Source organism: Falco punctatus (genome assembly GCF_963210335.1).
Source record: "Falco punctatus genome assembly, chromosome: 11".
Taxonomy (NCBI): Eukaryota; Metazoa; Chordata; class Aves; order Falconiformes; family Falconidae; genus Falco; species Falco punctatus.
The window spans coordinates 31,851,834-31,875,430 of NC_137591.1; the positions used below are offsets into that span (position 1 = coordinate 31,851,834).

Sequence of the window (23,597 nt, forward strand, 5' to 3'; positions counted from 1 at the left end):
CTTCTGCTTTCAGTAGGTCAGTGAAGTGAGAACTGTTTTAACTCTGCCAGTCTCCAGCTTTATGGCAATCCTAAGCAGAAGTCTGGAAAATCTTGCAAGAAAAGTTCAAAGTTTGGATGTTTTCTAAGGTGAATAAGGACAGCTGGCCAGGTTACTTGTTTTTGAGTTTGGCTTTCAGAATTGATTTCCTTGTAAAATGCACTGTGGTTAGGATACTTGTGACTTGAGTCATGGCTACTTCTGCATCTGCAAGGAGCAGTTCAGGAGGTCAGGACTCTGGCATGGCGAGTAAGCTCAAGGTTAACATAGGCTGGAACATTTTATGCCTAGAACAGGGAATATCAAGGTCCCTTTTGGAGTCTGAGGACAGGTGTGTACATATATGTAACCACACAAGTGGCACGGTTATGTTTGTTATTTCTCTTTTTATTTTCTGGAACCTCTATTCATTTTAGCTAGATGAAATTCAGAGTTGGTTAGAAGTTGTGTATGTTTAAAATCACTGTTGTATTAGAAGCTGGCCAGGGTTGAGCTCAGCTTCAGGGCCGTCCTGAGTGAGGCTGTCACCAAAAAGTAATATTACTCTTAGGACTTGCCTCATATGGGTAATCTAATTAAGAAGTCACAGGAGGAAAATAATTTGGAGTGCAGTTGGAGCTGAGATGGTTTAAATGTGTGGTGCATTGAGCCAGTCTAGGAGTTGGAGCAATCTGGGTAACATATAGAGTTACTATGAGCATAATTAGATTAATTTTAAATCCTGTTCCTTCAAAAACAAATGCTTTAGTGTCTGTCTCTATTTCATAAACTCAGTTTCCTTTTGAACATATTTCAATTAATTTAGCTGAGAGGAAAAGTAACTGGTGGAAATGTATTTGGAAATAAATTTGCCTTCTGCAGTAATGGATCAGCTTCCAATTTTCAGTTCCACAACACTCATAAAGAATCTAAGCCTTTGTGAATTCTACAAAGAAAGTAAGATAAACAGATTTTTTTTCAGTTACTATATTTCTTATCCACAGAGACCAGACTTTTCCCTAAATTATTTCCAAACTGTGAAATCAGCTGCCCTGCTTAGTCCTTCCTGTGCAAGAAAAACAAAGCTTTACTGTTAATAATTTTTTTCAGGACAGCTTGAGAACCGTATTGCTGGTTTACTTGAGTACCACTTTGGGACATTTTTATAATCTCGTGTGTGCTAATTAATTCTGTATCTTTTTGTTCAGAGCGAAGCCCAGAGTATTTCTCACAGACAGTCCCACTGCTTCCTTTCTTACCCCAATATTTTGAGCTATCAGGCATGCCATTTCTGGAGTAACGGATTGCGAAACTACAAAGCGAATGAAATGTGACAATCAAAGTTCTTATATTTGGCCCTGGTCAACTGTTTTGGGGCAAACTGAACAGTCTCAGTACACAACAAGCATAGAAATTCCACTGGATATGTGTAACCAGACAAAGTAATCCTTGCTATAAGCGTTTTGGTTTTGTAAATATTTTAATTGCAGATCTAACATTGTATTAATGTCAAGAGTTTACAGTGAACATGCTTTATGTTTTTACTTTACAAGAAAGGAAAGGGAATCCATGCATGTGCATGGCAAGTGCCTCCAGTTCTGTCCCCGGCTCTGACCTGGGAGAGGGGACCTCTGGCAGAGAGCTGGTGGTAAGCAGCAGCAGTGGAGGGTGAGATAGCCCCACCACTTCTTGCTATTTTCCAAGTCAGCATGTGTCTGACACTGAACTACTTTAAAACTTTTAATATGGCAATGTTCTGTCAACAACTCAGAGCTGCCTGAGGAGTCTGACAATTTCCTCTGCCCGATGGTATGGCGTGCAGTTACCAAAGGATATTTAGTTCTGCTGTGAATATTGATACAAAGCCATACATGGCAAACAGTTTTCAGGCTTTAATCTTTTCAGTTATTTCATCTCATTGGTCTAATATTTCCTCCGTGTTCTGTTCAACTCCCACCATGAACACTTTCCCCATGGAAGACTGCTGGCTTACTGTGTTCCAAGCTTTAGTTCTCAGTTGCCTTCTCAGTTCCTTTGTCTTTTTGACTCTGCAAACACAAATAATTTTACAGAAGGAGGTTAAAAAAAGTGTTGTTAAATGTTGACGTTATTCAAGAACAGCTAATTGGCTTCCATTTAAATGTCCAGAAGCATGCATTTTTTTTTTTCAATCCTACACAGAAAACTTTCATGCTGAAAGCTGATTTTTCTACCCTATAATTCAGAAATAATAGTGTAACAATGGGGTTATCACTGAAACTGTAGTCAGTACTACAAATCTAAATATAGTGCTCAGTGCCAACAATTGCAATAACTAGCTAGCAGGTACCACACAAAACAGACAATAAAGTAATTGTGTATTATGACTTGATGATTAAGGCATTAACCCATTCACTTGGCTGCAGCCATGTAAGTTCTTACTCTGTTTTCTATTTGGCCACCTCTGGACAAAATTCTTCCTAAAGTCAGAATTCTCCTTAAAGCCGAGTATCCGTCTTGGCACTGTTTGGAACAGTTTAAGACATTTTCAGCATCTGGGTCTGATTATTATCTTCTGAGCCTTTTCACTCACCAGGTCTTTTTCTTTCTAGCAGGAATGTACTTCCCCATTTTTATATACAGGTGATTTGCCTTTCTGTCTATATTTCAAGTATTTTTTTGCTAGTCTTGGCTTATCTACCTGGTTTCTCTGTATCCGGTATCTCACTAGCATCTGTCTTGTGTAGAGGATATTTTGTAAGAAACAAAAATTATTTTGCTGCCTTTTGTGATACAAAGGAGACTTAAGTTGTGTGTCAGGAATGTAGTGACTGTGATTTTATTTTTGTTAAATGAGGACTGTTAATTCCACACTGTGTTTTTACTCTGGAAAATATACAATGGCCAAAGGTCCTTTGTTTTGATTTATTGTTTAGTTCCACCAAACATCATGGGGGAGGAACAAAATGTCTCAGTGCTCATCAGCCAAGCAGTGGAGCTGCTCTGCCAGAGCAATGCTATTCCTCCACCCGTGCTGACGTGGCTCAAAGACGGACGACCCTTGCTGAAGAAGCCAGGTCTTAGCATCTCTGAAGATGGAAGTGTACTGAAGGTAAACTGGGCAGCCAGGCTCCGGTGGTGATTGCTTTCTGGGGAGTTACTGTGAAAGGTACTAGATACCCATTAGAGACTGGATAGCATTGGGCCCTCTGGCGCAACAGAGAGTAGCGGATGAGGAGCAAGGGAGGTCATGGACACCTGGATGTTTGCGTATAGATTTTGCAGGAGTAATGTTGTATTAATATTTAAGGAGACAGATGTAAAAATAAAACCTGAAACCTGAGCAACCTCTCCCTGCAAGTTTCATGTATCACAATGTAAGAAGAAATCCGGGTTTTTGTTTTCTTGCTAGATTGAAGGAGCTCAAGTACAGGACACTGGCCGTTACACTTGTGAAGCGACAAACATTGCTGGGAAAACTGAAAAGAACTATAATGTCAATATTTGGGGTAAGATTTATTAAGCTTATTCCAGGAATGGGAATGGGCCTCAGAGTGAAATTATGATGTGATAGTTCATAAAACACGCAACCGCTGAGGTTCATGCAGGGAGATGTTACTGTGTTTGCTGTAGTTTAACAGTCCCAAGAAAGCATGCACTTTTTTCAAATTGCTTTGGTTTGGTTCTAAATTAATACTAGCTATTTCGTAGCCCTTTGTCGGGCTGGGATTGCATGTGTGATAATAGTTTAGAGCTATAACTAACTGGTTTTGTCTCCGTAGTTCCTATTTATGCAGTTGAATGCCATTTAAAGTAAACAACCAACTTCCCATTTCTTTGAATGCTGAAGCGTGGAAACTCAGATTAAGAAAGCCTGGTTTACCTAGCTTTATTTGCTCTGCAAAGTTATCAATGCTGAATCATACAGAAATAGCTGTAGTAAATTTTTTTCTGCGGCTAGATGGTGAATGTGGCTTAGAACATTTATTTTAATAATTTCTTTTGAGTGTGTTTTCTGCACCATAATTTTCTCCCCGTATACAAATTGAAATGTGCCCTTCTTTGCGATTACAAATCAATTTCTTGCTTTGCTTTGAAATCACAAGGCTAGAATTATCTAACAGGGTTTGTAATGATAAAACTACAATTTTTAGTACAGAAATCTGTCATCGTTTATTAAAAAGAAACTTTCCTGGTGTTTAAATTAGAGGTGGAGATTGTATTACCATGCTAAAGCATATACCCATTTACTGTGCGTGTCATCTTCAGCTCTCATCTCTCCCTCCCCACATTTGTAAGATTTGCAGTGTTGCAGAGGACCTTTGCTGCTGGAGGGGTATGGATTTGTTCTTTTGCTCAGTGAGACCCTTTCAGTAGGATTTTGAGAGGAGGGATAATTCTTTGCTAGTTAGTAGCTTTGCTGGAGTAAGCTTTTAATACAAAGCAAGTACAATAAAGCAGTCAGTCATCCTGAAACTCGTACGTACCCAGTACAATAAAGGCCTTTGCGGTCAGTTGTTCGGAAACCATCTGGTTGCTGCCAAATAAGAGTTTGAAGTGTCAGAAGGAGGAGCTGTCTACTGTCATGTGCATTAAAAATGTGCTGGATAAGTTATTCGCTAGTGGAATTTTATTCACCAATTTCAACCTACATTCTCCTCTGCTTTTTTTGGTCTCTGCCTATATTATTTGCATCTGGTAAAAATGGTTCCCTGATTTCAAGAAGGCAATTATCCCTTCCCTAGTGATTGAACCGAAGTTCTTTAAGACTTTGAGAATCAGAGTGAAAACGGTGGTCCCTTTTGTCTGCAGCTGGCTTGCGGTCAGAGCTGTAGAGCAAAGCTGGCACTCTGCTACAGTAGGCAATCAAAGGGATGAGGTCCTTAGCACTGGATGTGGCAGTCAGTGTGTTGATGCAGGAAAAATTCAAAGGAAAAACTTAGGCTGAATTTTAAGTCACTTTCCACCTAATCTTAGAGTCACAGCATGGTCTGGGTTGGAAGGGACCTTAAAGATCATCTAGTTCCAACCCCCATGCTACGGGCAGGGACACGCAGTAATATCTAGAGCTTTATGAGCTAAGGCTGTGAATGTGGCAGGCTCTTCGAGTTGGAGTCAGTTTACATCCTTCACAGAAACGGCTTTGTTCTGTGAAGTCCACTCAAGTCAGCCAGAAATTGAGCCTGTGCACGCACCAGACCTCAGAGGCTGGAAGGAGAGATGCAGTCAGCCGTAAGTATATTATTCCCTACCCAGGGTCTGGTTTGCATTGCCAGCAAGAGAATACAACCCTTGCAATTGCTTCAGAGCCTAACAAGACAAATGTGTATGAGGGTCATTTGGGTCTGGTTGTTGGCTGATAATGTTTTGTTTCAAATGCTGCAATTATTTGACATTTCTTTTCAGTGTCACCAAATATTTATGGCTCAGATGACATCTCTCAACTGACTGTAACTGAAGGGAGCCTGATAAGCCTGATATGTGAGTCTAGTGGCATCCCACCACCCAGTCTTACCTGGAAAAAGAACGGTGGGTAACTGTCCATTGTCTGTTTTATAAAGAAAATGTGCTAATTCTGACCTACCGGTTTTTCTTTTTTCCTGTGAACATTTTAGATGGTGTGTTCTGAGGAGTTCAAGCATGCAGATATCTAAACAGTCCCAATACTGAGTAAAATGAATGGCAGTAGTAGCTTATTCCCTTGTCTCTAACTCACCTCTCCTTGGATTAGCTGTTGTTCCTAAAGGTGTGTGGGAGAAGCACAGTGCAGAGATGCCTGAGCTGCCTTAAAAATGGACTGTGAAGCACTTAACCCCCCTCAATATGCTTATTTACCACGGTGCGACAAGACTTACCTGTGGATCCCGGTCGGCAAGGCTGCGAGTCACTGTGGAGTCCTGGGGTGTTGCATTGAGGGTCTCTGCCCCGTCATCCAGTCCATAACATAGCCCTATTCTCTGAGTTATTTTTAAAATTGCAGCCACGGCATGCTGCCAAGTGATGAAAATACATCTGGTTGTAGTAATTGCTTTTGAGATTTACTGAAGCTTTCTCTCATCCCATCTTAATATTTAAGAGCAGTCTGCACACCTTTTTGCTTTAGGGGTTAAAGTAACGTTGACAAACACTTCCTTGTGAATCCATAGACAAATGCAGGTGCTCTTTAGCACCTCCTTTTAAACATGGACACTGTTGGAGACAGAATATTAGACAAAATATGATGTTGGCCTCTTCCAATGTGGTAAAAGTGTTATTAATCACTTGCCTATTCATCTCTGTTTTTCTAGATGACACAATTAAGTGTGGTATGTGCCTGCCTTAATTAATTTTGGCTTGTGGAAAGAGCAGATTTTAATTACAGAACACTTTTTCAAATGCATAGAATTTTCAGTGAAAACAAAGTTTATCAATTTATTTTTAAATCCTGTCTCTTGGAAGCCAAAATCGCATGTTCTAATAATGTACTGCAAGGCTAAAGCGTATACACTTAAATGGCAGAAAGGAAACTTAAACCTTTTGGAAAGTCTAGAAGGGCAGTTGGAAAGTAATGCAGTTTTGGATGTTACTCGAGAGCCAGATTTTTCATCATGTTTGACATTTGGTGTGCTTGTTCATAGAGAGGATTTTAAATGCACAAGTGGGAAATGAAAATTCAGCTTGTAAGAGTTACCAGCAGCAGGTATATTCCTGTTCTCACAGTGTCTTCCTGCAGTTTGTAAAGATGAAGATAGTTGCCTAATCAGAGGTCTCCAAGATTGAAAATTCTGATCAGAGAACACAATATTATTTTGCTGTCACGTTTCTGCTGAGGATTTCCTGGGCTATGCGCATGTGCTGTGTGACACACAATACACAGATGGTCCGGCGGTGAAAACTAACTTACATGTTTCTAAGTGCTGGCTGTGCTGGGTGAGACAGTTAGATACTGGACAGTGAGTCAGCTTTTACTGGAAGTGTTGAATTTGCTGCTCAGTGGAAGTGTCCAAAACTTTCTGGGTGGATGTGAGGGTGGTGAGTTATTGTGCTTTAGCTCGGGTTGCTGTATGCCACGAGGTTGGCAGTTCGTATGGGTAGTTCTCAGAAGCTACTTGCATAAAGTTTCTGATATTTGGGAAGACTGAAAGAGCAGTTCTGAAAATGGACAATTGTGCAGCTCAGTAATTTTAAAATGAGCCGGTAGACTTTACGCCATGTGAACAAGCTCATTACGTTTTCTATGTTTTTATCTGAAAGAATGTCTCTTGCAGGCTCTCCACTGGTGGCTGACCTTTCTGGAAGAGTGCGGATATTATCTGGAGGCAGACAGCTACAGATTTCAATTGCTGAGAAGTCTGATGCTGCATCTTACACTTGTATTGCTTCAAATGTAGCTGGAAGTGCAAAGAAAGAATACAGTTTGCAAGTATACAGTAAGTTACCATGAAAAATTCTGCTCATGGTTTACCAATTCTGCAACAGAGTTACATTATGAAAGTGTTACCACTACAGTGATGCTAAGCTGCAAGATTTTCGGAGAGTAATGTCTAGCTATAGGACAATTTAAGTGTACTCAGAGGAGAATGTTAAGTGGTTAAAATTTTGGCAAATTGGACTCAGAGCTTGACCAAGGCATTGCCATATGCCTGTTGAAAGTGCATTTGACCACAGATGATTAGGGATGTAATGTTTTTAGGTAGTGTAATGTTTCTCATCATCAAACTGTAGTAGTGATGACAACTAACTGAACTTGAATTTCCCTAAGATTTTACTGCTACTTCTGTATTTTGGTCAGGAATAAAAGGAGGTGTTTTAAAACAATCCAATGAAAGAGAAGAATCTTCAAAAGTCTGTAGAGATTGACAGCGTTTGGGGCAGTCTTTTTAAATTTTATTTTTTCTCCTGTTTGCATTTTTAAAAATACTTTTACTTCATGGGATAGAGGAAGATGAGAGGAGGTTATTTGTTGTTCCTGTGGAAAATGCTATGAATTGCAGAGTGCTCCTAACTGATTTGCCAGCAGTAACCTGCCATAACTGGTCTTTATTAAAATGCTTATCTGTCAGACTTTATTGCTCTGTTCAGAAACAGGTGAAGATCTTGAAATGTGCCTTCCAGTGGACTTCTACACTGTTTTTTTTCTTTCTTAGTTCGACCAACTATATTAAACAGTGGTAGCCACCCATCAGAAGTTGTTGTCACCCAAGGTAATGAAATTTCCTTGGAGTGCAAGGTACAGGGCATTCCAGAACCAGCAATCACATGGATGAAGGATGGCCGTCTGCTGGGCAGTGGAAGGGACGTAGTGATACTTCACGATGGTCGCTTGCTTCAACTGAAAAATGCCCAGGTGTCCGACACTGGCCGCTATGTCTGTGTTGCTGCCAGTGTGGCAGGGCTATCTGACAGAAAATACGACTTAAATGTTCATGGTGAGTATGTGCAAAATGGGGCAGAAACAAATTAGACGTCAAAATTCACCCAAGGACATCCAGGAAACAGTTGTGTAGCTAAATGCACCACCTATATATACTGCAGCCTTTACATGTGATGCAGTTTCAATTGCACCATTACAAAAATCCAAACCCAATTCTATAAATCTTGAATTTAAAAAACTTACCTCTGTCCCTGTTAATATCAATCCACCCCCAGCCTGCTCCATCTCCTGAGAGGCAAAAACCAAGATACGGTATAATTTTATATGATACTGGGGCGAGTGTCATGATGGGAAGTTTTCTATTGGAGATAGAAATCGGGGTTTAACCAAGAACACCCTGCTTGTGGCCACTACCAGAGGACCGTTACCCAAGGATGGCCCGAATCTCAAGTATCTGATTATTCTACATGAGGGAAGCGGATAATCAGAGGAATTGAAAGATGGCACCTCCAACTATAATTAATTCCGTATTTTGACTTCATGGGATTGATCCGAGAATTACACTAACACAGGAATTCTTCTTATTGAAAACAAGAGGCCAGAATTATTGACTAGTTGTATTTTTTTTATTTGGAATATTTGCTGTACTGTTTTATCAAACTTCTAGGTAGTAAAGAGAAACTTCAAACCTCCTCAAGCTACTCAGAGTGCTGGAGGATGTTGGTCAGGCTTTGACCTCAGGCTTTATGTTCTAAGGTATGAACTGTAGAACTGCAGAACTGCTTCTGAAGTGGAAATACTCTTATTCCTAGCAGAGAAAATCTAAAAATAAATTTGTGGTAGTTATTTTAATAGAGGGTTATTCTTTCCATTAGAAAAAGCATATAGTTCTGTCAGGGTTAGAATTTTCCCTAGTGTTTCATTAGATACTGGAAATTATAATTAATGTAGAATGGACAGAACTATTATGAACTGTTATTTGCTATGAATCTTAAGCCATGAAATAAAGGTAATAGAACTGATAAAATTGGATTTTAATATTTCCATACTGTTAAACAGTAAGAAATTGTCATGAGTGCATAGTATTAGATGTCTCAGTTGTGTAGTTCTTCACTTGCTAAGCTTGTCTTAGTGAATTATTATTTGGATGACAGAATGTTTTGAGAGGAACAGTAATTTTTATTTGTGCTGAAATACGACTTTCCTTTACTCTTTTCTGTAGTTCCCCCAAGTATTGCTGGTTACCTGCAGATGCCTGAAAACATTAGCATTGTGGAGAAGAATCCCATCTCTCTGGTTTGTGAAGCTTCAGGAATTCCCTTGCCATCAATAACATGGCTCAAGAATGGGTGGCCTGTCACTTTGAACAACTCAGTGCGAATCCTCTCAGGTACAAAAGCTGTAGTCATTTTAAAAATAAAAAAAAAAAAGGGGGAAGGGGCCAAAGGGCCCTCTGCATCTACAGTGCTGTTATTTCACATGCAAGAAGGTTTGGTTTAATCATCTATACAAACAAGGAGAGAAGAGAAGCTGTTACTCGATTCCAAGCTTTTCAGTAAATGGGGTCAGACTGGCCGGAGTGCCTGGTGAGTAGCTAGTGTAAACGTTTGAAGTTGTTGCCAAACGTTATGTGTATGGGCCAAAGGCGTGATAATTGTTTGGTCTGTGACATGGATTAAACTGTAATCCTGGCTGTTATGCTAGTCCAGCGCTTATTTCCAGAAGTATGGTAGATGATAACTCTTGCTTTGTCAGTGCCAGTATGTATACTGCGTTACACTCTCATTTGATTAGTTTTCTCTACCTCTTCCCCTTCACATGTTTTCAAGAGGAAAAAATCTTTGAGAGAATGAATACAAATGACAGTAAACAGAACACATCTTTCACTTCTGTGGCTCTGTCTATTAAAACAAAGGGAAACCTGTTCATGAGCCTCAGAAATTAATGCATGTAAAATACTTCCCTGGCCATGGAGCTAAGTGAATATGATCTTCAGAATGTTATCTAATAAAAACTGGAGTTAGATGATCAGTCAAAGACAGCACAGAACACTGCATTAGCAGGAAGGCTAGTCCATAGGATCTGGAGAAACTTATGGTAGGCAAGCAGAGAAACAGGTCAAATTCATCAGGGATCTCAATTTTCAGGCTGGAATAACCTACAAAAAAAGTTCATGTGCCTCTTTATGATGGTAGTAATTGACAGAGGTGTCTGAAATATAGGAGTGGCTTGGTATCTGTTCCTGTAAAAAATATCTTCTTGCAATACCATAGAGAAGTGAGAGTACTTGACTGGCATCCACAGTGATGTTAAAGCTTTGTGTTTACAGTAGGAAATTGAGTTAGCAGCCCTTGAGATTACAAATGGAAAATGCATACCAGGCAGGCAGTACGTTTTGCGTTGACTTCATATGTCTGGGGCTCAGCTTTGTGGAGGGTGTAGAAGTAATTAAGTATTTGGTTACAACTGAGATCTTTCTTTGATCTCGGGTTTGCCCTCACAGCTAGAAATCTCATGAAAATAAGTTTTGATGAAGTTTCTAATACTCTGACATAGCCACCATGCAAAGTACAGCATGAGCACAAGAAAACTCAGATGGGTAAAGGAACTGGAAGGTATTTATAAGCTCAGCTATGACTGGATTTGAAGCTGAAATGTTTCAGGATTTTTTTTCATCAGTGTAGCTTTAAACATTACAGGTAGTCCTGGCCTCTGTTTTCCTGTTTTTACATATGGCACATGGAAAAAGGAGTGGGTATCTGATTATTATCTGGTTGGTGTGCATTCCTTTTTGTGTGAAGTTGCCATCAACAAAAATAATGTCTTCTGGGCCTGACTGTTTCTGTTCTGTCTGTTGATTTCTACACCCACACTAATTCACCACCCGGATTGCCGAGTCAAGAAGGGTGAGAGACAAAAAGATGTTTATTGTCCCTGAACGTTAGCTGCAGTGGGAGTGGGGAAACGTGCCAGAACTTAGTGCTTTGTTTTCCAGCAAACTTTGTGCTTCAGAAAACTACAAGTTGTGGTAGTGAACTGTAGCCAACATGGCATTTGGAACTTTATTTGTGCTTGTACAGCTGTTAAAAAACAAAAACAATAACAAAATCCCCCTCTTAGCTAATTTAGGAGGTGGAATACTTTGCCAAAGGAAGATTTTGGTTCTGTTGATTGAAAACATACTTGGCATTGCAGATGATTTAAATGTGTGGACACACTGCTGGCAACTTCTAAGCTGTTAATGCAGATATTACACTGATGTTTTCTTTTGATGATGCTTCCTATATATCCTTTAGGAAAAAAAGAAAAAAAATTCCACTGTACCATGTCTGCTTTCATTGCAGACCATGCATTAAGCTGTATAATAGCTTTAAGAAGGAGAAAAGCTTTTAGCTTTTAATAAGTTTTAGCTAAATGTAGAAAATTCTATCCTGCCTGAGCACTGGAGCCCTGGGTGTGCTGTGGTATGTGATACCAGTGAAAGTCAGTGTCTCCTGCAAGCAGGTATCTGCTTCATTTTCCTTATGTGGCTTGTTCACGTGTGGATGGGAGAAGGGATAAGGGCACATGAGGCTGCTCCTGAGCCTTCCTCAGTCTCACAGGACTCCCCCCAGCAGGTGGGATTCCTTGGGCAGAGGCACATCCATTACCCAGGTCAGCATCTTTTTTTCCTTCAAACCCCTTGACCAGGAGCGTAAGTTTCTGGGATATATCCCAATAATGAGACCCTGTGGATATCTGCAGGCAGGAGATGCACAGTTCAGATGTGAGATACTGTGTGGTAATCATTGATAATGTGAGAGCTGCTAATGAGAAACTGGAAAAAGCTGAAGGATGGCCACCACATTCTTTTACACACTTAGATGCTCACCGATGTTTGTTTTGCTGTTCCTTTGACAAAAAGGAAGCAAAGAGAAGTAACTCTGCTATGGCAAAGCAGGGATATTCTTGGTCCTTTGATCAAATATACTTGCAAATCTTTTTCCTTTTAAACTAGCATGCCTGTGCAAATGTGTTCCAGCAACTGCTCTGCTATACTTGTAAACCAGTACTATTGTCACCTGTCATTATTATTGATGGCACAATTAATACAAATGCTAAAAGAGAGGGGTGGAATTTTATTCCTTATCTGTATATGTGCAAATAACTTTAAGGACTGTTTGTATGTGTTGATAAAAATAAGCTTATGTATACATACCCAGCCACCTCTGATGAGGCTTCGTTATTTTTCCCATATAGTCATTTAGATTCTCTGTATAGCAAAGTACTCAGGAGCTCCCGGTGCCTGAGGCACTGTGTTCTGTCCCATTTCCCTGCATGGGAGTACGTGCAGAAATCCTGCATATTGTAAACACAGCGTTCCCTCCACGTCCGAAGTGTCTGCACCGATCGATAGATCATGTGTGCACTGTACCCCTGCATGTAGTTTGAGTGACCTGTGTGGAGCGTGTTCCATCTCTGTGCCAGTGCTGCAGGTGGTCTTGAACTTTGCAGTGATCATTCTGGTTGGTCGCTGACTTCATCCACAAATTCCTGGAAAATGTCTGACTACCTCACAGTTCACTTAAATGTAATTTCTGGAGGGGGGAAAAAAAAAAAGGGGGGATGTGTCAGGGTAGTTTGTAAGTTACTAATTAGAAGGAATAGTATGATCAGTATTAAGCACAGATCTAAAAGCACTGAGGAGCTGAGGGCCTGAGCAGACATAAAGAAATGATGGGAGTAGGAGTAAGGTCCGTCACTTTCTCTTCCTGTTTTTCAACAAAAGAAAGCATATTAAATAAATCGACTACATTAAAGAAAATCAGAGCTGTAAATTTACCCAAAACATTAAAAAGAAAGTTACAGGTTGGCACAGACAGTTTGGGAGCATGTTGGTTGGAGCAGGACTTCAATGTTGATGTTTTTTGGCTTTCTCGTCAGGGGGCAGAACGCTCCGTTTGACACACACGAGTGTAGCAGATGAAGGTCAATATACCTGTGTAGTGACCAACGCTGCAGGAGAAGTGAGGAAGGATTTTGACCTTTCTATTCTGGGTAAGTATGTGATAATTTTAATTATAGTAGAAGATGATAAGGGGGTCTACCCTGTCCTTTGCTGGTATTTTAAAAATTGTTATGCTAAAACATACATCCTTAGGGGAGAGGGGGGAAAAGTGAATTTGCTAACATGGTTCAGAAAATCAGGTTTTAAAAAGAACTTACTTCTATATGTGAATTTGCTGTTTGTTAGTTTTAAAAGGAAGATTCTTTGGGCATAATTTGGAGTAAATGGCAGCTACTTCAGTTTTGTGGTTTGTTTGTTTCTTTTCTGAAAAGGAGCTGTGTCCACGTAACTGGCTTCAGTCAGGTTGTTGCTTCAGTGGGAGAGAAGTCTCAGAGATGCCCATGGCTGGATTCCCATCCTCTCTTTCTTGTTGCTCATAGCTTCACTATCCCTTGGGTGTCATGAACAAGTGAATCAGTTCATAGGTGATCTGGAAGGGTGGCTTTTTTGTGTTTTCCTGGTCAATTTAGCTTTCAGCCAGATCAGTTCCCTGCTGGTTCAGCACACAGCCTATAAATGCCAGTTTTGGTGAAAGGAAGATAACAAAAGAGTCGAGGGGTCAGGGGAATAGTGCTATTTCTTTTGGCACCGGCCTGAATTTCAGTCAAAAGAAAACTACGGCCCCAGGAAACCATATGAAATTCATGTAACTGTTGTATCTAGTGCTCAAATGCAAATAGATGCAACGCTGTATGATATTACTCATGAATTAAAACCAGCAGTGCTGGGTATAATATGTATAGCTGAGTGGCATGATGGTAATAATCTCTCGCAACAAAGACATGAAGGCAGAGCCAGAACCAACACTGACATTAAACACTGGAGCTGGAACTGTTTCTGCAAAATAAAGATCTTTGATCCAGTGGAAAACTTCAGTCTGTAGAACCTTTGGTATTGGGAAGGATATAAACCAAGTGTGGTAGTGGGCGATCCTGCTAATGTATTTAGACAAGGACTGGCACAGCCAGCTCTTTAGACAGCTATTTGGAACTTTTAATACGTAATTTTGTCACTTATTTTTAAAAATAAAACCAGTGTTTTCCCCCGAAAATACTGCTTTTCAGGTTAGTAACTGTTATTTTTATCAGTAATTACCAGGCCTGATGCAGGTTGTCTTACAGCATTACTGTATATCATTTTCCTGTAAGTTGCTTTTCTCTAAGGTGCTGAGTGCTGTCAGCTTCCTTTGCCTTCAGCTGACTTAGGCACACTCAGCCTGTCAATGATAACTCACATTCATGTCAGTTCATGTTTATTTGATGAGCTCATGGAAGTGTAACTCTGGTAGAATGGAAGAGATGGGTAAACACTGAAAAGCATTCATTGTTTTACTGTTTTCTTTGGAGGATTTTAGTAGCAGGGTGTTCTTGAGGGTTCTGGGAATCTCTGTTGCATAGGCTTTGTTTGCCTTGAAGAAAAAAGCTCGGTGAAGCTGATTTCAAGTGGGCTAAGTGGAAAATTCCATTGTTCAGTCTTCTCTTCCCTCCCCCTGGTAATTTCTTTGTCTTTCTAGAGGAAAGTTACTGGAATGTGGCCTGATAGTGACACAGAATATTCACTGGCTGACTGTAAATAAGAACTGTACAGAGACATACCAGCGTTTCTCTAAATTGTCGTAGGAGGTGCAAAAGGCGAGCAAGTTTGCATGGAGAGCTTGGTGTAATAAGCATAATATTTACGCATTTGCAAAGTATTTGGTGTGGCTTTGTCAGATTTCTGAAATTAATGCGTGTTGACATCTTACTGTATTATTTTGGGGCCAAAGTGATGAGTTGGTCTGTTTATGAATAGTAACTTTTGACTTGACTTACAAGTCCTGAACTTTATGGCTTTAGGTTGTATTTTCCCCGACCTAATTCCTTCAGTAGTTAATGCATCTTTGTCTCATTGCATTTGGACACTAGAAACCATACAAAAGTCTGTTTTGCATTGCTTGTACAGTCACAGCAGGGAATTTGATCGTAACTGCATCACCAGTTGGTGACCGTGCCAGTACTGGCCACATCTTCCTGCACGCTGAAGTCTGCTCACCCGCATCTCCCCGTGTGTCCTGTTCGGTGGCCAGCTTTTAGCCACACTGCAGTAGTAGTATCTTTGCCATTCCAGTCAAGTGAGATACAAACCTCTTTCAGTTATCTTTTCCTTCTTCACTCTAGTTTGTGTCTTTTATTATTTCAGAAATCTGGTGTAATGTTATTTTTCTCTGTTGACAATAAATGTTGCATATTGCCGTGATTCATGTTTTTATAAAACTTTTGCTTCCAACTTAGTGGTGATCATAAATAATCTGCTGAATATATTTTATTTCCTCTTTCTTTAGTCTTCTGTTTAAGCTGAAAGTCTGCATTTGGTAGGATATTAAAGCATGGTATCTGGCTCCCTAGTCTGGCATTTTTGTTACAAAACTTTGCAAAGTCCTTCTGAGATTGGGCTTGCTTTCTTATAACTATAGAACTCCTTTTCAATGTGTTATACCCCCGACCTACTTTGATTTGTTGTGCCATTTTCTGCTGGCCTGAATCTACAAATGCCTCTATCTTGAAAGAAATAGTTGATCCGAGCTCTTCACCCCCGCAGCTACTTACCAACACACTCATAATCTGGCCTCCTTCATCCAGAAGCCCGTGAGGCTGTGCAGTCCTGTTGACCAGGATTGTTTGGAAACATGTCATCGAGTGGTCAGCCGTATAGTAAGGGTTTCCTTGTATTGAGTTAGCTATTTCAGGGATGCATAGGTATTTTAAGGTATTGTCATCTGTTTCCCTAGAGAAACATAAGTTTGTCCTTTAGACCTATATAATTTGTTCATCTGCCTGTATGGAGTTAGCTGCATTTACATAAAACGCCTGTATGCCTTTATGCAGCATCGACTTGTTGGTAATCTATTGTATTGCTTTGAGCATGACAGTAAGGGAAGAAAAAACCCCACGTAGTATGTGAAGCTGACTCTTTTTTTTTTTCTTTTTTCTGCCCCCCCCCCCCCCCCCCCCCCAATATATTCTTTCCCTAGAGTTCTAGATAGATGCTTTCAATTACTGTTGGAAACCAAACAACTCTTCAACTTAAGCACATGGTTTTGCACAAGTAAATCACTTGCAGGTTAATATGGGTGATAGAACTTATGCACAAACTTAAAACCTGCTGCTGCATAAAATCAATCTTGGCCCCACTAACAAGTGCTCAATACCATTGCCCTACTGACTGTACTCAGAAATATTGCCCTACAGACCATACCGCTCAGCACCCTGAAGTGAGACTTACGGGTCTGTGGTCCTCTGTTGCCCTTTGAACTTGTAAGGCTCAGGGGTGCAGAACACAGCTGGTTAGCTATAAGATGTCTCTCACCGGACCTGTTTCTGGTAGATCTGAGCCGTTCATCAGTTGATGGCATTAAGGGAAGCATATGCTGAGATACAGCCTGAGTCTGTCTTTGTTGCATGTAATACTTGCTGATGTTGTTGTCTTGTCTGTTTGCAGTGCCTCCAGGGATTGTCGGTGAAAATAAATTGGAAGATGTGAAAGTGAAAGAGAAGCACAGAGTTACCCTAACGTGTGAAGTGATAGGTAAAAATCTACAATATTACTTATCTTTGCTTATCAAACCCGTGATGTCAGTCATCATTGCCCAGGGAAGTGGTTGAGTCACCACCCCTGGAGGTATTTAAAAGACATGTAGATGTGGCATTTAGGGACATGGGTTAGTGATGGGCTTGTCAGTCCTGGGTTAATGGTTGGACTTGATGATCTTAAAGGTCTTTTCTAACCTAAACAGTTCTATGATTCTATGATTTTACAATCATTTGTTCTGAACAGATTGTTTTTAATGGAATTTTTGGTTTCATGGGATTTTTAAATTTCAGATTTAACCATGGTGCTTATGGCAGGACTAAGCAGTCCTTCTTATAAAGGTTGTATAAAATGTATCCAAGAGGATAGTAGCTGTGATATTTATTCCCTAAAGGCCTGTGGAATTTAAGATGTGTATATTATTTTAGGAGGTTCAAAGAATTTAGAGTGCATATTGCAATACATGTCTCTGAAGGATGTGTTTTAAAAGGGCATCTGAAACTGTGTTTTTTCTGTTTTTCAGAAATCTTGGCATATCCTAGAGGCTATACAACAACTAATATTTGCCATTTTCTTTACTCCGTTAAGGGAACCCTGTACCACAGATCACCTGGATAAAGGATGGGCAATCTCTGACTGAGGATGAAGATCACAAGGTCCTGTCCAGCGGGCGTTTCTTGCAAATCATCAATGCTCAAGTCACTGACACAGGGAGATACACATGTCTTGCATCCAATACAGCTGGAGATAAGAGCAAAAGTTACAGTCTTAATGTACTTGGTAAGACTTGGTAATGTACTTGGTAAGCTGGGCTGGCTCTTGCAGAAAAAATACTCCTCTCAGTAAGAAAAAGATAATCATATTGGAATTCTGTAGCACTTTAATTACAGCAATGCTTAAGTTACCTGTCTACAATTAAAATTTTATAGCTTATTAATTGATAAATAATAGTAGTGTGACAGAAAAAGCAGTTCTGTGCTTCAGATAATATAGAGCTAGAAAGCATGGAACTGCAACAGGACGTTGTATAGAATGAGCAGGACAGTACATTGGCTTCTTGTGATCCAAGGAAGGAGTATCTGAAGAGCACTTCAGATTGTGATCTCTTCATAAAAGCTGAAACCGTCTGCAGTTCTCTTTTTTTTTTTTTTTTTTAATGACAGTTATTGCATAACCAAGTGCAGACAATGGTGAGTTTGTTTTCCACATCCTTATTTCCTAGGCTCATGCTTCCTACCAGTCTGTGCTCACAGGTTCATCAAGCAGCAGTTCTGCCAGCTGCTGTGCAAGAAGTGGTGGCTGGCGTCCTGGTGACCTGTGTCTGACAAAGGCTCGGGGGGAGGGATTCCACTGACAAGGGCTGACCCTTGACTTCTGGACAAAACGTAAACCGAGAGGAACATTGTCTGGTTCTAGGTTTCAGTGCACCGCCTCCCAGCTATTTAAGGCTGCAGCCAGATTCCTAGACTGAACAGAGAACAGAAAATTGGCTGTTCATAGAGGTCCTTACTTTGGTTAATAATTTTGTTGTTCCTAGTGTCTCCAACCATTGTGGGTGCAGACAGCCATGGAAATACAGAAGATGTCACTGTTATCCTCAACAGTCCAACGTCGTTGGTTTGTGAGGCTTACTCATATCCTCCAGCTACAATCACCTGGCTGAAAGATGGCAATCCTTTAGAATCAAACAGAAATATCCGCATTTTGCCAGGTAAATTTTTTTGTTGTTATTGAGAAATAACATCACACTCTATTATTTTATTGTTTAGTTTCCTGTTACAGATTTTCCTGAAAAATCAAAGGATATATTTCTATTAAGTGCAATGTTTGTACTTTGTAGCAATTCCCATTCAAGTATCTTTTAAGTGCTTCACAAATAACTGGTTATTTACTTGTATTTTATTCGTATTTAGGTATTTATCCTTTTGTTCCATAAAGCTAAGTGATGGTAAACAAGTTCATTTGAGTTGATAATAATGGTAAATAACTCGAAATTAAGTGTGAGAATTAGATAGTAATATAAACAACATCAGTAAAAAGAACGAGTTGGCATTTTTCTAGGTCATTAGTAGTTTGCCATTTTTAATTTGCGGAGTAACTCTTACCTAGCACATTTATGGAGGTGCAAAACAGGAACAAGCTTCACCGGTAACACTGAAGCAATGTAGATAAACAAGTACTTTAGCGTTGTTAACTGCAGGTGTTCAGAGGAAGGATGAGTTGATACTGGTAGCAAGGAGCTGAATTACTACATGGGGGAATAGTCCTTAGGAATGCAGGCTGAAAAGAGCTGCAGCCAAATGAAATAGTGACTCACCTCTGAGAATGCAGACAATATAAATCATAAGCAAACAAGATACTATGGGAGAGAAACTGATGGACGTCAGAGTTGTAGAGGCCACCTGAAATCTTAAATCCTACTGATTCATTCATGTTTACACTTCTCACGTTGTAGCTGTTGCTTCTGTCGGTTCTCCAGAGGGGGTTAAGGCCTCTTTCAAATGAACTAGTGCTCTGAAACAGGCAGTCCAGAGGCTCATATCCACCCCTGTATGTGGAATAGACTCTTTCTGCTTAGTCTTACTGATTGCGCCTCCTTTCCCTTTTTCTGTGAAGTGCAGAACCCTAAATCACTTTTTTCCTATCTAAATATCTTCAAGAAATTTCTCGTACAGAACTACATTAACAAATCTTCCAAGAATCTGTATGCAACAGGAGTTGTGATCCAAAGCGCTCCTGCAAATCGTGCACTCATTTATTACACAGTATACATGGAGTATATATAAAACAATCGGGTTTTCGTGTTTGTTGAAGAGCAGAATTTGGACCAAAGGGTTGAAAGTGTGCTGCAGGAACTATTTAAATACTTGGGAAGCAAGAGTGTAACATAGATGCTATAAAGAACGATGTCTTTTGGAAGGTGGGCGAACGCTGCAGATTCTAAAAGCAGAGGAGGACCATGCTGGAAGATACACATGTATAGCCACAAATGAGGCTGGAGAAACTTTGAAACACTATGAAGTAAAAGTCTACAGTACGTAAATACTTACAATTTTATTTTTTTATTTTTTTTCATTCTTCCATTTCTTCCCCTTTGCAGTGTTACCTATCCTGGTGAATACAAGGATCTCTGTTCATAGCTTTGTTTAGCAAACATCTGTATTAGCTCATGGCATTGCTTGAGTAAAGACACCAGAAAAGTTTGCTGTTGCATCCCTTACAAATGCTGCTTTTGGGCTAAAAAATCTTTATCCCATCCAAGGGAAGACATTTAAAAAACATCCAACTCCTCTGTTTCTTCCAAAATGCTTTTTTTGATACTGATTTTCAAATCAGATGAGTGCAGCACAACGGGAGATGTGAGCAAAGAAACTATGATAGAACAAAAGAGGGGAGGGGACCTGTAACATTTAATTGGAAACTTTTTTGAGTAAGGTAAAACGGGAGGATGCTATTTTTATATCCTTCCATAAAATACCTTATGCACAAAAGCTTTCCTGTTCATGGCTTCCTGTCAGCACATTGTCTTTGAGCGTTTGTGCCTAATACTCTATTTTAATGCTCAAACCCTTAATTATTGGCTGTCAAGCATAATTTTTCATCTATATTTTATTTCCTAGTCTACACTGGAGTTTGGTTTGCTCCCTCACAGTAACTGTGCTGTTATTTTAAGTACGCCAAGTCCCTAATAAGGCCCCATTGGATTTGGAATAATGAGAAGATGACAAAAGTTCATTATGGAAGTATGGCTACGTAGCAACATCAAGCTCCCCACTTCCAAATGCCATTGCAACTGTCAGTTATGGTACTGTACGCATTAGGGAGAATTTAAAATTTCCCACTGAAAAAAGAACGGAAAATGCTTTGAAAGCATTTAAAATAATTTAAAAGATATTATGAGACCAGGATGGGGAGTAGCTTAAGAATTTTGAAATGTTCTGGTTTCATTCTGATTCAGAAGGAGACGAGATTTTGCAACGCTGGGATTTCAATGGAATGGAAATGTTGAGTTTTGACCAGCTACTCTGAGTGTGGACTTCAGTTCAAACATGTTTCTGAGAATATTAGTTTCCATTAAAATGCTCTGTAGTACACTGAACTTTAGAGAATTCAAGCCAAACACATAATAAAGTGCTATAGCTAGGTAAGACGATAGTTAGGTTTGCATGTGTGAAACTGTTGAACACAGTTTTGTATATTTTTATGTATAATACATATACTAAAAATAGTTTAAAATACATATATATATATATATGTGTGTGTGTGTGTGTAAAAAAATTAAAATTCACCTATGGGGAAGAAGCAGATTATAGGGGGAATGCACTTCCTTTCCCTGAAGTTATCATCCAGGTTTTCCCTTTGTCCAGTAAATTTTGAAGTTCTGCATAAGACAGTAAGTTGTGAAAGTCACTCTCGCTCCATTTTGTTTTCGTGCAGTTCCACCCACCATTAACAAAGGGAATATCTCAGGGATGGGTCTCTCCCCTAAAGAAGTGAAGATCAAAGTCAACCACAGCCTGACCCTGGAGTGTGAAGTTCATGCCATTCCTGCTGCTGCCATCAGCTGGTACAAGGATGGACAGGCCAGTTACAAACTTAATTCCTTCTACCGGGTGCATTTCATACAGAGACAAGTGCATATTCACTGTCACTTGTAACAGGCTCACTTGCAGTGCTGAGGCCAGCAGGAAGTCACCTTCCCACCATCCTGCTGGCAGGATCGCACCCCTTGTGCATCTTAAGATGTTTGCTGTTGGCCGGACCTCTGCAGATTGCCACCCTTGCTTTTTTGTGGGTGCTTGGCAGTGCCACTGAGGTTTCACTGCTGGAGTTTCCAGCTGGCCGGGGCTGTAAAGGGGGAGGGTGCTGCCTAGCAGTAGCATCCCATAGCATGGCCACATGTCCCTTTCCCGTTGTGTAAAGTCCCCAAAGGCCCTGTTACACAATGCCCCCATGCTTGGTTCCTCTAAGTGCTGCCCTTGCAGATGTAGAGATCAGCCTCCCACTTGGTTCTGGCAGAGCTCACAAAGCCGCAAAAGCATCTGGATCCTCTGCGAGGGGGAGCGAGGCATGGTTCGTGCCACACACAGTCTTCACAACAACGTGGGTCTGGAGGAGGAGCAGTTTGGAAGGGCACCGCTACAGAATTGCGCTGATGTGCAGTCTACTGGAGGCTGGCTATAAATAAAAAAGAAACAGTGCAATGCTTCTGTAAGAAAGGACAAGATAATCTCTTGCTTTAGCTGTTCTTGAGAGGGCACTTACCAGGTGGCAGGCTGCTGGCCTCTGCAGCTGGACCAGCTCTTCCTGGGTTTGCTGAGCATGCAGAAACAGCTTGGAGTCACAGGAGAGGCTGTGTGTATCTACTGTCTGTTTTGAGCGTATGCTGTAATTCTAGGATCTCCTGGGTCTACTGATTGTATTGCTAATGAAAAATTATGTTGGGGGGAGTTGAGAGGTCCCCAAAGAAAGACAGTGGCTGTAAGCAGTTTGCTGCTGCTGTCAGAGCAGCAGTTTTTTCATATGTTGCCCCTGGGTAAATGGCTTTCACTCACATCCACGGACTAAATTCATTGTCCCCTGCAGGCCAGGAGTTCAGGGCTGACTGCCTAATGTGTTCCATTTTCATTAATGAGAGATACAGGTTTATTAGTGTGGTCTCTGCTGTCATGTGTGATGTAAATTTTAGGGACAGTAACACCTTATCCTGTGTATCTGCATTGCTGCTGCATCCGTTTTATGGTCACACCGTGCCCTTGCTGGGCAGCAGATGCTAGTGGTTGTTTGGCTCTAGGGTGAGTTAGATGAGTTGTTCAGCTCATAAAAAACACCTGATAGTTTTACATGTGTAGGTTTTACATCAGCTCATTGACTTGGCCGGTGACTGAACTCATGAGAGCCCTTACCTGCTGTGGACAGCGCTGCTCCTTCCAGCAGCGACTTCCAGCTGGGACTGGGAGTGATGTAAAACCACATCCTCTTAGGAGACCACCTGCTAAGAGCAGAAAGGTGAAGAAGCAGGGTTTCTGACAACCATGAAAAGAAAACCGTCTCCAGGAACATGGAGCTAGGTTCAAGTTTACTCAGGGAGGAAGGGCTTTTGGTCTGAGGGAGAGGAGGAGCAGATGAGAGGAGAGCTGGGCTGCCCCACCAGTGGCCAAGGCTGCCATCCCAAGAGCACCTGGCTTAGGACTGTGTCTGAAGTGGTGGCCCTCAGTAATTTGGTGTCCTAAGCAGCTGCTTGCTTTGCTTAGATCGAAAGCAGACCTTGCTGGAAGCATTAACAAAAACTGAAGGATGTTCTGTTGTTAGGAGTATCAAAACAGACAGAATACCAAAACGTGTTCTTCCTCCCAGTATACTGCCTAGGAAGGATTTTGAAACAAACTGAATGTGACCAGGAGACAGATATTACTTCCACAAATATGGCTATGTTTTGACAAGTATTAATTTCCATGTAAAATTACATTACAGCCACTTAAACCAGATGATCATCTCATTATCCAAGCTAGTGGCCGGACTCTGCAGATTAAAGAGGCTCAAGTATCAGACACCGGTCGTTACACTTGTCTGGCATCCAACATTGCTGGAGAGGATGAAGTGGAATTTGATGTAAATATACAAGGTAAACAG

At 40.6% G+C, this 23,597-nt stretch overlaps 1 protein-coding gene across 1 annotated transcript in view; it reads left to right on the top strand.

Annotated features, from left to right (window-relative positions):
• The window catches only part of HMCN1 (hemicentin 1), a 224,581-nt gene that overhangs the window by 145,346 nt on the left and 55,638 nt on the right, over positions 1-23,597 (top strand). The window contains exons 41-53 of the mRNA XM_080406436.1: positions 2,934-3,109; positions 3,410-3,506; positions 5,404-5,526; positions 7,245-7,406; positions 8,124-8,405; positions 9,573-9,740; positions 13,274-13,387; positions 16,875-16,961; positions 17,553-17,744; positions 18,502-18,675; positions 19,885-19,998; positions 21,402-21,547; positions 23,439-23,589. Of these exons, the coding sequence (XP_080262562.1) occupies positions 2,934-3,109; positions 3,410-3,506; positions 5,404-5,526; positions 7,245-7,406; positions 8,124-8,405; positions 9,573-9,740; positions 13,274-13,387; positions 16,875-16,961; positions 17,553-17,744; positions 18,502-18,675; positions 19,885-19,998; positions 21,402-21,547; positions 23,439-23,589 (1,986 nt within the window). The remainder of the gene's footprint in view (positions 1-2,933; positions 3,110-3,409; positions 3,507-5,403; positions 5,527-7,244; positions 7,407-8,123; positions 8,406-9,572; positions 9,741-13,273; positions 13,388-16,874; positions 16,962-17,552; positions 17,745-18,501; positions 18,676-19,884; positions 19,999-21,401; positions 21,548-23,438; positions 23,590-23,597) is intronic.